General features: G+C 39.3%; 1 protein-coding gene across 1 annotated transcript; it reads right to left on the bottom strand.

The window, feature by feature from the left end:
• Nucleotides 1–2450: 2450 nt before the first annotated feature.
• LOC136363187 (carbohydrate sulfotransferase 8-like) lies at nt 2451–11288 on the bottom strand. Its single transcript, XM_066322265.1, has 3 exons — nt 11220–11288; nt 3875–4022; nt 2451–3436 (listed from the first exon to the last, which is right to left on the bottom strand). Exons 2-3 carry the CDS (start codon nt 3966–3968, stop codon nt 2586–2588), a joined length of 945 nt encoding a protein of 314 aa, XP_066178362.1. The 5' UTR covers nt 3969–4022; nt 11220–11288; the 3' UTR covers nt 2451–2585.
• Nucleotides 11289–13352: the final 2064 nt, after the last annotated feature.

Genomic DNA, 13352 nt, shown 5'->3' with positions numbered 1-13352 from the left:
TTTTTTTTTTTTTTTTTTTGCTCAGGCCCACATCAGCTAAACAGCATTACAGTAGCCAGTGCTCTGAGGTGATATACAGTTCCCTGTTAAATAGGAGCATAGGCAAATGGCAAGACTCAAAGTCTGCTGTGAATATTTACAGAGACTTTTCTGCTTTGATAGATACCCTTCTGCTACTGAATAGTGCTTGTGATGAATGAATTAGCCATCAGTTTTCTGACACCACTGTGGGAACAATATGTGAACCTCTGTCAAGAGGAAATAAGAATAGAAAGGCATTCACACCTAACAGCAAGAAACAATGCTTTAACACTGCATGCTGATAGCAAAGACACTTATCAAACTCTGTCAGTATCATTTCTTCAGAGCTTTCCTAGGCTGGATGAAGGTGACAGAGTACTCATGTATTTTAAGATATACTTACAGCTTCAGACATAGCTCTGGAGGGATCTGCTCATGTAGAAGTGAGTTATGAAGCAAATCTTATTCCGCTCTACCTCTGCATGATCTGTCAAAGAATGTAGGAGAAGCATGTAGCTCTTATTCAGGAAAAAGAGAAAGACTGCATCCTTCTGCATAGCCTTAACATGGATGGGAGTAATTTCCAGCTTCCTCTGACTAAAGCAAACTAACAAGTAAAGAAAAAGAAAAACCTACATGAACTGCAGGGTTGCCAGGGCAGCATGAACAATCCACTACCGGGAGCTATTAGGGTTATGGGGGACACCAAATATGGTGGTGGAGAGGGTAAGATCCAGTACATGAATCACTCTGAATAAAATCATAACCTTATTTTTTTCAAAATTGTTTTCCTTGGTCTTCTCACTTTGTATCTCTCCTTGTGCCAAAGCTGACCCATTTATGAGATAGTCAGCCAGGCAAGACCTACCACATGTATGGAATGCTACTCCTGGCTTGTGTATACAATCTGCTGTCAAGTGGGATAGAGAGCACTTCTTTCTGAGCCTTCTCCTGTCACTGTGGCCTGATCACTCTCTCCAACTGATGTCATATATCACTGCACCTTCCCACTGGAGCAGGTAATTCCTGCAACCCACTTCCTGCACTGAGAGGGCTCCTCCAAACCCTCATAACTTAAACCCCATTGTGTCAATTTTTCAGTCTCCTTTTCCCTCTCCCTTGGCCATGCTGCTGACAGAAAAGGCTGTACAAATTGGTGGCTACTCTGTGATTAACTTATTTTGTATCTGTCCTTTTCTGTGTGATGAGAAGCTGAGAGCCAACTTTGGGTCCAAGACTAGCATGCCAGCCTTTATACATGTGCAGATTTAGCTGAGAGGAACTAAGTGCATTTGAGAGATTTTCAAGTTAGCTGCTGAGAGACCGACATCCCCTAGACATGGTGCCAATAGTTACGAGTTGCTAAAACTTGTTACAATTAATATGATCACAAATTAATAATTGAACATGACTAGACAATAGATTTTTTTTTTTTAGAGGAGACAAATCTCATGCTTAATATAATAGCAGTTGTAGACCCCCTCAGTGATCTAAAACCAAGGTCACCTAGGAATATAAGAAGGGGGTAATGGTTTGAGTTGCTTCTCCCACATGTTTCATTGTTTCCCTCACCATAAATACACAATTTATTTGCACTCATTCTCCTGTAAGGTGAGAAAGCAACAGGTAGAACAAATGTACTATGTATGCATAAGGTTACCCCACTCCTCCCAAGTACTGTGCTCAGATAAGTCCAGGGGACTGTGGATTCCAACAGAACAAATGGGAAAGCCCAAACATTGTCCCCACTGTGCTGACTGGCCTGCCCATTGACTGTGTGTTAAGGGCTTTTGGAGAATAACTAAGAGTCACTTTTCCACAGAGATTTTAGATCATGCATCACCCCAGTTGTACAGTTTAAAAGTTACCTCTAACTACTTCACTTAAAAAGGACTAATGCATTTTTCAGACCTTCTGCTAAAATCAGACCCTAATCCTTACAAAAGTGAAGAGAGTTTGTAAAGTCGCCATGAATACCAGAGATGCTCATCAGAAGATTTTAAGAGCTATAATGGAAACTTTGTCTGAATTGCTGACAGCTCTGCTGCTTGAGGGATGAAGCTGATGGGCTGCTAGAGAGGAAGATATTCTGGCATTAGCTTCTACGTAATGCAGCTTCAAGCATCTGAAGTTATTTGCTCCTTTCCTACAGTATTCATGATCAAGGCTCTTGCAGACAGAGAGGTTTAACTCTCAAGCAGATTATTTATTGCTTCTTTTGTCTTTTTCTAATTTAAAAAATGACATAAGAAGAGTGTTCTAAAATATTAATTGTGAAAAACAACATTCTTCATCTTCCCCATGTCTCTTACCAATGGGCCAAAATCTATAATTTATTAATAGCTTTCATGAAACAAATGTAAACTGTTGAAGGAGGACAATAATTTTAATAGTTAGTGGTACAATAGGTCATGGGATTTTTTATTATAGTGCTTAGGATGATTAACCATATCTACAAATTCCAGGACGATCTCATCAGCAGTCACCAACCCACCTATCAAGCACCTGTGAAGACAAGTTCCACCCGTTTTGTACAAAGGAAACTGTTCTTTGTTTGACCTACATTAGTCATTCAGGGAAAAAGAATCCTCATATTTCATAGTATAGTTGAACAAAAAAAAATCCATTTCATACAATTTTTTTATCTTCTCAATTTGTTGTGAGGTCAGTTGTCTGAGGTACTCCAAGGTGATACCGCTGTCAGTTCGTTTCTCTGAGCCATATCGCTTCAAGCTGGGGAACTGCAGGCTCTCTGGTGCACCGATGGCCTTCAGAACATGCTCAGAGTCCAACTCAAGAGTTTCATACTTACCCAAAATATCATAGTGAATGTTGCAAGGATCACAGAGCAAAAACATTGGTTTCCAGTGAATGTCAAGATTCTGTGGTGGTTTTGCCATAACATAGTTGACAAACTCCTGGAAACTCACTTTTTCAGAAGAAGCTTTATTTTTCCTGAACATTGCCTTAATCTCATCAGCAAGTGTGGTGCTGTAGTACTGTTCAGAGTGCAGGAGTTTGTCTCTGTAAGCTGAAACCAGCCGTTCCAAGGGATGCCTGGTGAACATCACTTTGGTGTAATTGTTTAGAAATTCCTTTTGTAAGGCAGGAGGGTAAGACACCAGCCTTTTGATCAGTGAGGTATGGTGGATGTTGTCATGCTCAATTTCATCAGCTTTTGCATTCAAGTCTGATTGAAGAACAAAAATAGTTCTCTTCCAGTTGGAGCAGCCTACCTTGGGCACCTCACAGTAGACAAATTTATGCTTATGCTCCACAAAGAGCTGCTTTGCAACATCAGAATCCAATTTGCTTCTTGGTTTATTAAGCTTATTTTTCAGGCAGACAAAATCCAGTATGTTTTTCCGACCATTTTGAATGGCCAGCCAATTTTCAGTAGGATTGGGAAAAACACCTGTAACCGAGGAAGAAATTGAAACCATTTCAGTGAAATAGGCTTGTATAAAACTATGTATCTGTGACAATCATAGTACTCCATCTATCACCCTACATACAAAATCTAATGAAGATGCTAAAATCAATTTTTTTTTTCTGTAACTAGACTAGACTATGGCAAACATGCAATAAACTACCCTCTCTAGTGAAACATTTATTGAAATGAAAACTTTCAATATGTTAGCACTATTAGTCTAAGCAAGTCTGATGTTCCAACATCCTGTTTTGTAGTGCTCTCCTCTCATATATTGCTGAGATAACTACCACAGTGACAAGGCCTTGGATATTTTCACAGTATTGTTGATATCTTGGGCTCCATAGTTACCTTCTAACACATTTGGATAAAGTGTCACTCTTCTATGAAACATTAAATCTTGTTGGTAATTTCCTTACTCACCTGTTAGGGTTTTTTGTCTCTTACAGAAAAACCCAAAAAGAAATATCCCAAATAAAAAATTTGGGACAAGGAAAGCTAACATCTTCTGGTTCATGTTATTCTCACAGGAAGGAAAATGACGTGGTCTCTATGGTTGAAATCTGTCTTTCTGTCAATAAGGAAAGATAATTCAGGTTAGATTTTGTATGACTGATATAACAAAGATAACATGTAAATCTCCTATGGAAATTAGGACAGCAGAAAGACCTTTCAAGCCCTATAAAAATAGGCTTTGCTAATAAGTAAAAATTCTCTTATGGAAAAGACTCATCTCAATTATATTGTTAAACCAAATAGATAAATAATATGTATTTAGAAGTATTCCAAAATTCGTCCTTTTCTCAAAACATTGAACTGCTTATGAGCAAATGCTCCTCCCTTTTCTTTTAAAGCTGCTGGGGAACAATAACTTCATTTAAGATTACAAAGTTGTATTTTTTTTATAACCTTTAGAATCTGGGAACACAAAGATCTCCATAACCTGTAACAGGTGTATCCACAAAGACCATGACACATTCAGGATTAATTTCTTTCCATTTATTGCCCTGAAGCTTTCCACTTTGGACAAATAAATCACTGCAGGAGAAACTTCCCTATTCCTGCAGAGAATCCACACCACTAACCTGAATTCTCTCATTCTCCCTCTCCGAAGAGACTACATGGTATATATGTTTGCTGCCATTGCTGCTGCGGCAGAAGAGCCTCAAAATGGTTCAGTAGGACAGGAAATGCATAGAAGTGGTAGAGGAAACAACAGAAAAGGAGTTGTTCCGTGTTTCCAGATAAAAGGAAAGAAGGCAGTCCAACACAACATATTTTCTCTCTTGTGCTCACTCATTGTCTCCTTGCACTTCATTGAGAGACTTATCTCACCCCTCTGTGAAATCTTACTCTGTTTCCCTCAGTAGAGAGCTCTTCATCAGCATTCTTTTACTGGAAATTGCAAAATGAAGCACAAAACAATAACTACTGGTAAACATGACATTCTCTTTCTGTTCCATGAAGTCTGCACAATCAGAAGAGTCAAACAGCACTGTCTACCCACTTCTCAGTTTTTCATGCTGAACCTGCTGGCAATAAACACATCATTGCCTGGATTCCTTGAGGATGTAAATTCTCTTTTTGTGTTTCAATTTTTTTTTTCTTTTCGTTCTGTTTTTATAAGATAAAATAGGAGCACTTCAGGAGCTGTTTGTGTGCCACCCATTGTGTGGATGTACATAAACCCCAACTGCCATAGTAGAAACTGATGTGTTTCTGATGTGTTCTGAGACAACAGTAGGAGCAGCACCAGCTACATTGCTGAAACTGTACTTGAACATAAGGGTTCCTTCTTTCAGGGCTGATACATGATTTTGATATCACACACTTTTACCAGAATATCTGTGGACTCACAGAGTTAACAGCATTACTGACAAATCTCCCTTAACATAGGTATGACCTGGGGAATGGAGAGGGACACTGTTCACTATCTCTGTATTAAAAATTTATTTGTATTTACAATAAAATGTTGCAATACTCATTCAAATTAATGCAGTATTTTTAGACACAATGACATTCAGCCTATACTTTTTCATTTTCTTGGTTGTATGATATTATTGTAAAGGCTACAAGAAAGGCTACAGGAAGATCTGCCTTTACCTTTTCTTCACCGTACATCAATTCTCCTTTCATGATGTGATCCATGAGTCCTAATGCATCAGAAGCTGTTTTCAAGGCAAGCTAAAGTCAGTCAGGTTGTTCATTGATCTCATGAGGGTCAAGATGGAGCGTTCCCTTTTTATTCTTTTTCAGAAGCAGTTTGATGATGCAGCTTCACACCATGTAGCAATTAAAATCAACTAAATAATATATGTAACTATATATAATCAAATAATTCTGTACAAAGACTCCTTGTTAGAGTATGCTTAGGAGAAAGACAATGGGCTTCAATTACTTTAAATACTGTCACTTCTCTGAAGTGATGCTATCATAGCTGTCTCAGGAATCAGAAAATGAACTAGATTAATTTTACCCCATTTAGATACTTGTATAATGCATAATTACTAATTACACTATCACTAGAGAATAAAAGGTCTGCTACAAGATGTATTTCATGTGTAAACATGTCAATGAGTGACCACAGAGAAATAGAAGGGCTTGCTTCCTTGGGGGAACAAAGCTGTTTAGGAGCTAGTTAAACACAGGAGACATCTCCTCTCCTAAGACATATGTGTATTTGTGGAAGCAAAAAAATCTTTAATTAAATTCAGGAGAACAATCAGACTATAAGGAGAGATAGAACAAGCTCCAAGGTGACAGGTGAAATCTTTCTGGACTCCTTAGAAAAGTTCACAGAGCAGACTGGCAGTAAGAGTTAACACTGCCCACAACAAATGAGGTCAACACGACATGAAGTTACCTTAAGGTGAAGTCCAAAGCCTTCTTTGGAAGATGTTCTCAGATGTGAGACCCCAGTACAGAATTCTGTGTAATGCAAATTTTCCAGTGATGAAAATCACCTAAGAGAATCCTGAGGAAGAGGAGGAAAGAAAATTCTGAGAGCCATTTTGTCAAAGAGAGACAAGTCAGCTGGAAATTAAAAAGGAGGGGAAAAAATCCAAAATTAAAACCATCTTTTCAGTAGGTTTCAGTGTCAGTAAATCAGATGAACTTTTCCTTATATTTATTATGGCTTTTCCAAGTACTCGTAATTGTTTTGATATTTAAGATGTAACGAGTTAATACTTATCTTTGCATTTTCCCTCATCCTACCTTGAATTAAGTGTGATTTTAGGTAACTACAAGGTATTCCTCAGTAAAGGAGTGGTGAATCTATTAACACAACAAGTCCATAGTAGACTATTTCTGCTGTAGCTGAAGGGCAGCACTATGGGCTCTCCCAGGCAAGATGGAAAGACAACATCATAAGACTCATGAAAAAAAAGCAGAACCTTCTTCTACTGAAAAGGAACAACACAGGAAACAGGGAGACAGGAATCTAAATGTCTCTGGATCTTACATATTCACAAAAAAGAAGATCCTAAAAGTTAAATATAAGGCACTAATCTGCTTTGTTCTTGTTTTATATGGGGATAGGGGGAGAAGCAGAGGAGCTGTATTTTTAAATTTTTTCAAAAACTTTAATGAAGCATAAAATCTTCCAGATAACAGCCTTACACTGCACAGTTGGTTTTTTCCTTGTTCTTCAAATGACATCATTATAAATCAACTATACATAGCTATGGCTTGACATTTTCAATTTCTGCATGTCTTACTGTATTCTCCAGGTTATATCAGAAATCACTTTATGACTCTTTTGTTGTCAATACTAAAGAGTAAACCAGGCAGCAATAATTATCCTCCTAGAATACTTTCTTGTAGGAGTTTTTCAGAAGGATTGCTATCAGGTGATAAGATTTTTTGAGGCCTGTCAGTTAATTAGTGTTTAATATCTCCAGTGTGTGTCCAGCTGATTTGATGTCTTTACAACTTTTTAGTCAAAACATGCTGTCATGTCAAGTCAAGTTCTTTATACAGTTCTAAATTCACAATATCAATGCTATTGTGAATGCAACCAAAGCTAAGCAAAAAGAATTAGTCAGTCTGGTGACATCTGTTTCCTATGACATAATCCAAAGTTTCTCTACGAGAACAACCAGAACAATTGTTCAAGTCAAGAGTGGTATCAAATGGAAAATAGATTACTGGAGAAAGCAATTCAAAATGGCAAAAAGGCCTAAAGCCCTCATAAAATTAAAAATATTTACTGAATGCAAGCCTTCTTTGCACTGCTGATAATTCTACCATGGTCCTCTACAATTCCATTGTAGAGGATTCTTTTCTTAGTGATAAACACACTAAAAGTAACAAAACCAAAAACATTTTATCATGTTGTTAATATCTTCGTGGTCAAGGTCACTGACCATAAAATGTTCTTCTCATCCTTCTATTTACTTCAAGAAACTTCTGACATTTGTCTGCTTTTAATTACTTTCAACATCTCCCTTTTCTACATGGTAGGCTGGGTATGGAGGTTGCTGGCAACCTATGTGCAAATCCCCTGCATGGCAGGCAGGATGGTTTGACCCAGAAAAGCTCTCTAGCTCTGTATTGTACTTTTCCAGGGGTGTCACAAAATTGTCATTTGCTGGACTTATTGGAATTTTTTTCTGGTAAATTGCATTTTCTTGGTTCATTTGTCCCATGCTTGCTTTACGTTTTGTGATACTGGACCTTCTACAATCTTCCCCTATGTCTGATAGCCATCTGAACTTCAACTGAGCATGTGTAGCTACACCACAACCACTCCCACTTATCAACCACCAGCTTTGGACTTATAATGAGTTCCCTTCCCCTGACCAAAACAAGGTCTGATAGAAAATCTTTCAGTTAGGAAATACTCAAAGATGTTTTAATGAGAGTCACATGAGTACAGGACCTAACACATCACACTTAGACTGAAGTTCTTCCTCCTGCCACGTAGATTTATTTCTATAACAGGCACCAAATGAATAGGTTGCATTGCTTTGCGTAAGTATCACTTGTACATTGTTCTGTCCTTGAACTGCTGAAACAATGATTCATAATATAGTATTCCCCAATCCATCTCCTGGAACTTATTGAACCATTGCAATTAAATTTTTTTCAGAATTTAAAGAAATAAAACAGACAAACAAAGACTTAAAAAAATATTTTTATACTTTCATAAACAATAAGAAGTACTATAACTGGAAATATTGAATAATGTTAAGTCTTTTTGTGTAGCACCTATTACCCAAGTACAGAAACACACGTACACACATGTGTGTACATATATATACACACACATGAATAGTTCCAAAACACATTAATATCAGTTACAGTGGCATATTATTTGCTCCAAGTAACTAAGCAGGCTGATAATGATTTAAAGTTTTCTGATAATAAACTTACAAAGGTGTGTCTCAAGCCAGTTTTTCACTGACAGACCTTGGCCAGAGCTGAGCATGTGGGGTGATCCTCTGCACCCACTTGATAAGTGGAACTTTCCAGACTAAAATAATGAAATTACAACAATACTTATTTGTGTTCCTGATACATTTGACGCCAGAAGTAAGAGAAAGTACCGGTATGGCAGCTCAGTGGAAGGTAGGGAAAAATCTCTAAAAACAGATAACATTCTCAGTTGCTGAATGTCACTCTGTACTTAAGCCCTGTTAATCCCTTCAAAAAGACAACTGCAAATACATACATACTGATATGTGCATGGGTACATAGGAGGTGAGGAGGAGATGATGAATAGAAAGCCCCCAAGAACAGCCTGGACAGGAAAACCAAGCTCTGGATGCAGTTCTGCATTTGCTGTTCTATCAGAATGAACTGCAAGAGCAAGACCCTTGTTCGACCAAATCTGCTGCCCCCTTGCTTCTGTACAGTTTGTGATGGATGGACAGGAGGGAGAAATACCCCAGAAAGTGGAGCCTTAGCAGCCAGGCTGACCTGTCCATGACGTGAAAAATCAATAACGGGTTAGGAAATATACACAAATTACAGACATCCAGGGGCTGGAAAAAGTGTCTGATCTGGGTAATTTTGCCAACAAGAGACAGCATTTGACATCATCTCATTTGCAGCAAGGGTTGAATGGTGATAGGTGGGAATGGGTAGAACCTCAGTGGAGAGGCAACATATAGACTAGGATGGGAGCTACTGAGGAAAAGGCTGATAAAGATGTCCTACAGAACAACACACTTCATAGCACTGAGGTGGGTGTGAAGCAACAATTTCCATTGCAGGCACAACCTAAAAATCTCGTTCTGTCATCACTGCAGTTCTCCATTACGGAATCAGATTTTTTTCTGGTCTCAGCAACCATAGTGACACCTTCCTTGCTGCCATCATTAATCTGCTTATTATTCTCATTATACCACTTCTTATGCCTGCCTTTTACCTTTTCTTTCTCTCCTTAATTCCATGTCATCTACGTGTCTTACCTTCCAAAGTTTTTCATTATCTATCATTTCTCATGCAGTATTAAAAGCTCAGCTTTCCTTTCTGATCTATCAATCCCTGTTACCACCAGCCCTGGATAACAAAGAAACAGCTCCTGATTTCTCCTCTCCTGACCTTGCTTTTGGATGAAGTTTATGCAGCACCTACAGAGCCATTACATTTTTCACCCAAAATCACTCCTAAAAGTCTTCCCTTTCAGGGATGCCAGCACTGTTGTGACGCCAGTGTACTGAAACCATTACCAACCAGTCCACAAAGAGCAAGTGAAAGGAAAAGCCAATTTGGGGATGAAAAGGACCCAAAGTGAAAAGAAAAAAAAGAGTACATGTGGAAAGACAGCAGTGAGTCTGACGGAAAAACTCTCAGAGAGAGGCAGAAGCAGGAACCCGAGGAAAAGTAGCAGAGCTGGGGGCCAAGGAAATAGAAAGGTTCTGTAGTCTGCTCTAAAAATGTTGCAGAAAAGGGAGGTTGAGAACTGGTCTGAAAAAGACACAAAATATAGTTCAGTGAAGATGAAAAAGAACAAAATCAAAGAAATTAGTATAGAAAGCAGTATTCTAATTATCTAATTAACTACCACAGACATTTTAAAAGAAATGAGACTGTATGAACTGCAGTCACTCTTGCACTGGAACCCAGTCCTTACTATGTGATCAAATGTATATCTCTTTTCCTTCCTGTAACTGCAGCCAGAAGGGCCACAGACTTTTGATTTTCTAAGAAGATATAGGTTCAGTGAGGAGACCCAGCTCGTGGGTGGGCCAAGCTTGGCAGGAACCCGGGAAGCTGTTGAACAGTTCTGCTGCAGTATCACGGGGCAGGGGCTGGTGGCCTCAGGAGGGTGACATGGGGTCCTGGGCTGTGGGCAGTGGGAGACAGCCCCAAGCGACTGGGCAGTGCCCTGTTACTGCTTTTGGTGCCTGACATCTGGTAATGGGCTGCAGGGCCTTTTTATCTAAACACTTAGTTCAAAATTCCATGCACTTGTCAATTGCCATTTAAATCAATGTAAAACCAATCACAGGAGAACAAATTTCACCGTGTTCCTTTAGGGAATCTAGATAAGACTAAAAAACTTGGAAAGAAGGGAAAAGGAGAAAAAAAGGAAGTACAGAAGAAAAGTTTAGAACAATGCACCCTGGCCAGGGTGGCAATGAATGATCTCCTTCCACACTTGTTTAATAGGAGATGGGCCTCACAAAATGTATTTGCTTTGTCACGGGTACAACTAACTCTCTGCCTTTACATATGTCTTACTGTCCCCTCCCATGTTTCTTTTCTCAGTTAACGTCAGTAATAACAAATGTTTTCCTTACCATTCAGGTCTACCCACCTTGTCTCAGACCTAGATCCTCTTTGTCCTCTCCTGCTTTTCAGCTCCCTGTGCAAGCTTGATTCATTTATTCCTTTACTGCACACCAAATAGCACAGTCAACACTGTTTGTAAAAGTCCTGGTTACTTAGCATACCACCCCCAGGCAAACTCCTGTTTGCGGTTCACCTTGTTATACCCTTGTATACTACTTGTGTCTCCACCCGTAGTACCTCTTAACCATAATTGATGACAGCTATGACCTCTCTTTCTCTCTTTACACTCCAGTGAATACAAAAGGTTTATGCTTAAATGGTTTTCCTTTTTGCTCCTATCTCCTCCAGCTTCTCCTGTCATTCTAGTTTAGATTTTGAACCTTATTTTCAGGATCCAAAACTAATTTTGTCTGGAATTGTACCTCTACTCTCATCCTTCCCCCAACTTTTTCTTTTTTATACTTCTTCAAAGACTCCTTTACAGGAATCAGGTACAAGTCCTAACACTAGTGATTCGGTGTCTGCTCTTTTACAGAAATAACCTCTTTCCCTAAAATCCTGAAATATCCTGACACTTACTGACACACTGTCTGTATACCTTTTTCTCTCTTCCTACATTAATCTAATCCTATTCTTTCTTTCTTTCTTTTTCTTTCTTTCTTTTTCTCTCTATCATTCTCTTTCTTTCTTTCTTTCTTTCCTTTCTTTCTTTCTTTCTTTCTTTCTTTCTTTCTTTCTTTCTTTCTTTCTTTCTTTCTTTCTTTCTTTCTTTCTTTCCGTTCTGCTCCCTCTGTGTTGCAGGGCAAGCTGTTCAGCAGAAATGTTAGGTTTAAAGTCTGTTTCCATGGAACATGTTTTTATAGCATACTATGACACATGCAGTATCAAAAATGAAGGAGTTTGAAGACAGTAAGTTTAAACTGATAAGTTAAATCATAGAGAGCATAAAATGAAGTGCCTGCTGGCTTTTGGCAGAACAGCCTTGAAATGAAAGACTTGACATTTCAGAGCATTTGACGTTACACTCTAAGTCAAAATACTGTTGTAGATTCAGTTGCAGATACAAATGCTTGAAAAATCTGCAAATCTGATTTCCAGAGTCTGCTCAAATATCCAGAAAACAGAGAACGGACAGTCCATGAATATCTGAAAAGGTAGGTGCCCCACACCACATGGGATTATCATAGCAGACAAAGAATACAAACTCTCCTCCTAAAAACTCTCATCCGGTTTACAGCACACCTTCCTTCATCTGCCATAGATGATGAAGATCCTACTGGACAGCCCTAGAGTGTCTCAAGAATCTATTCATCCTGTGAACCCAACATGTCAAGTTGTGTGGAGTATCTTGTTTCTTTAAAAACTAGGTGTTGAAAAGCTACTGAAAAAGGTATTCATGAAGTACCCTAACAATATGCATAAAAATCACTGTTAGTGGTGAATCAGCTCCCTTGACCCATAATATGATACTCACTCTAATGGAATAACCAACAGTGGCAGCAGACCGCTATCTTCTGAACAAACCCAGCATGAACAGTGACAAGTCCCAAACTCATCAGTCTTACCTGCTGGCAGCAATAAAACAGTAAGACTTGGCCATGTGGGATGCCATTCCCAGCACTGAAGAAAAATGGTCCATAGTACAGCTTGTCCCTGCTTCCCCTGCTCCCACCATTAGCATGGCCTGCCCTGAGTCTTCTTTCCTCTCCTGGTACCCCCACCTCTCTGCACTCCACTGTACAGCAGCACTCCAACACTCCTGTCCAACACATATTTGCATGGGCACCAGAGCTTTTCCCTTAGCCCCCATCCCTGGTGTGAACCTCTCTTTCCCAGTTCCTGCTTCTACTCCTCAGGCAAAACTTTAACCCAATCTCCAGCAAATTCTCACCTCCAAAAGCCTTCCTCATATCATCCCCAGGCAGCTAACCCAGCAAATCCTGTTTTCCAGGTTCTTAAACACCCTGATTCTGCTGTTCAGCTTTCCTCATCCACAAGCCAGCCCTATGCTGGCTCCCCCTGCCAGACTCCTCCCTTTGTCTCCTCAGTCAGCCTCACAGCCCCCCCTCCAACAACCACACTTCCAAGCCCAGCTCATCAGAACTGTCCCTCCTTCTACTTCCAAGATTCCCACGCAGCGCCACTGCATCTCACTCTC

Source organism: Sylvia atricapilla, chromosome 6 (genome assembly GCF_009819655.1).
Source record: "Sylvia atricapilla isolate bSylAtr1 chromosome 6, bSylAtr1.pri, whole genome shotgun sequence".
Lineage (NCBI taxonomy): Eukaryota > Metazoa > Chordata > Aves > Passeriformes > Sylviidae > Sylvia > Sylvia atricapilla.
The sequence above is the reverse complement of the archived record's forward strand: the minus strand, read 5'-3'. Positions and strand labels throughout refer to the sequence as shown.

Excerpts from the sequence above, each read along its gene's own strand:
- LOC136363187 (XM_066322265.1), bottom strand. The coding sequence starts at position 3,968 with ATGAACCAGAAGATGTTAGCTTTCCTTGTCCCAAATTTTTTATTTGGG. Across the intron at positions 3,437-3,874 it reads GAGACAAAAAACCCTAACAG|GTGTTTTTCCCAATCCTACT; the intron begins GTGAGTAAGGAA and ends CCTCGGTTACAG.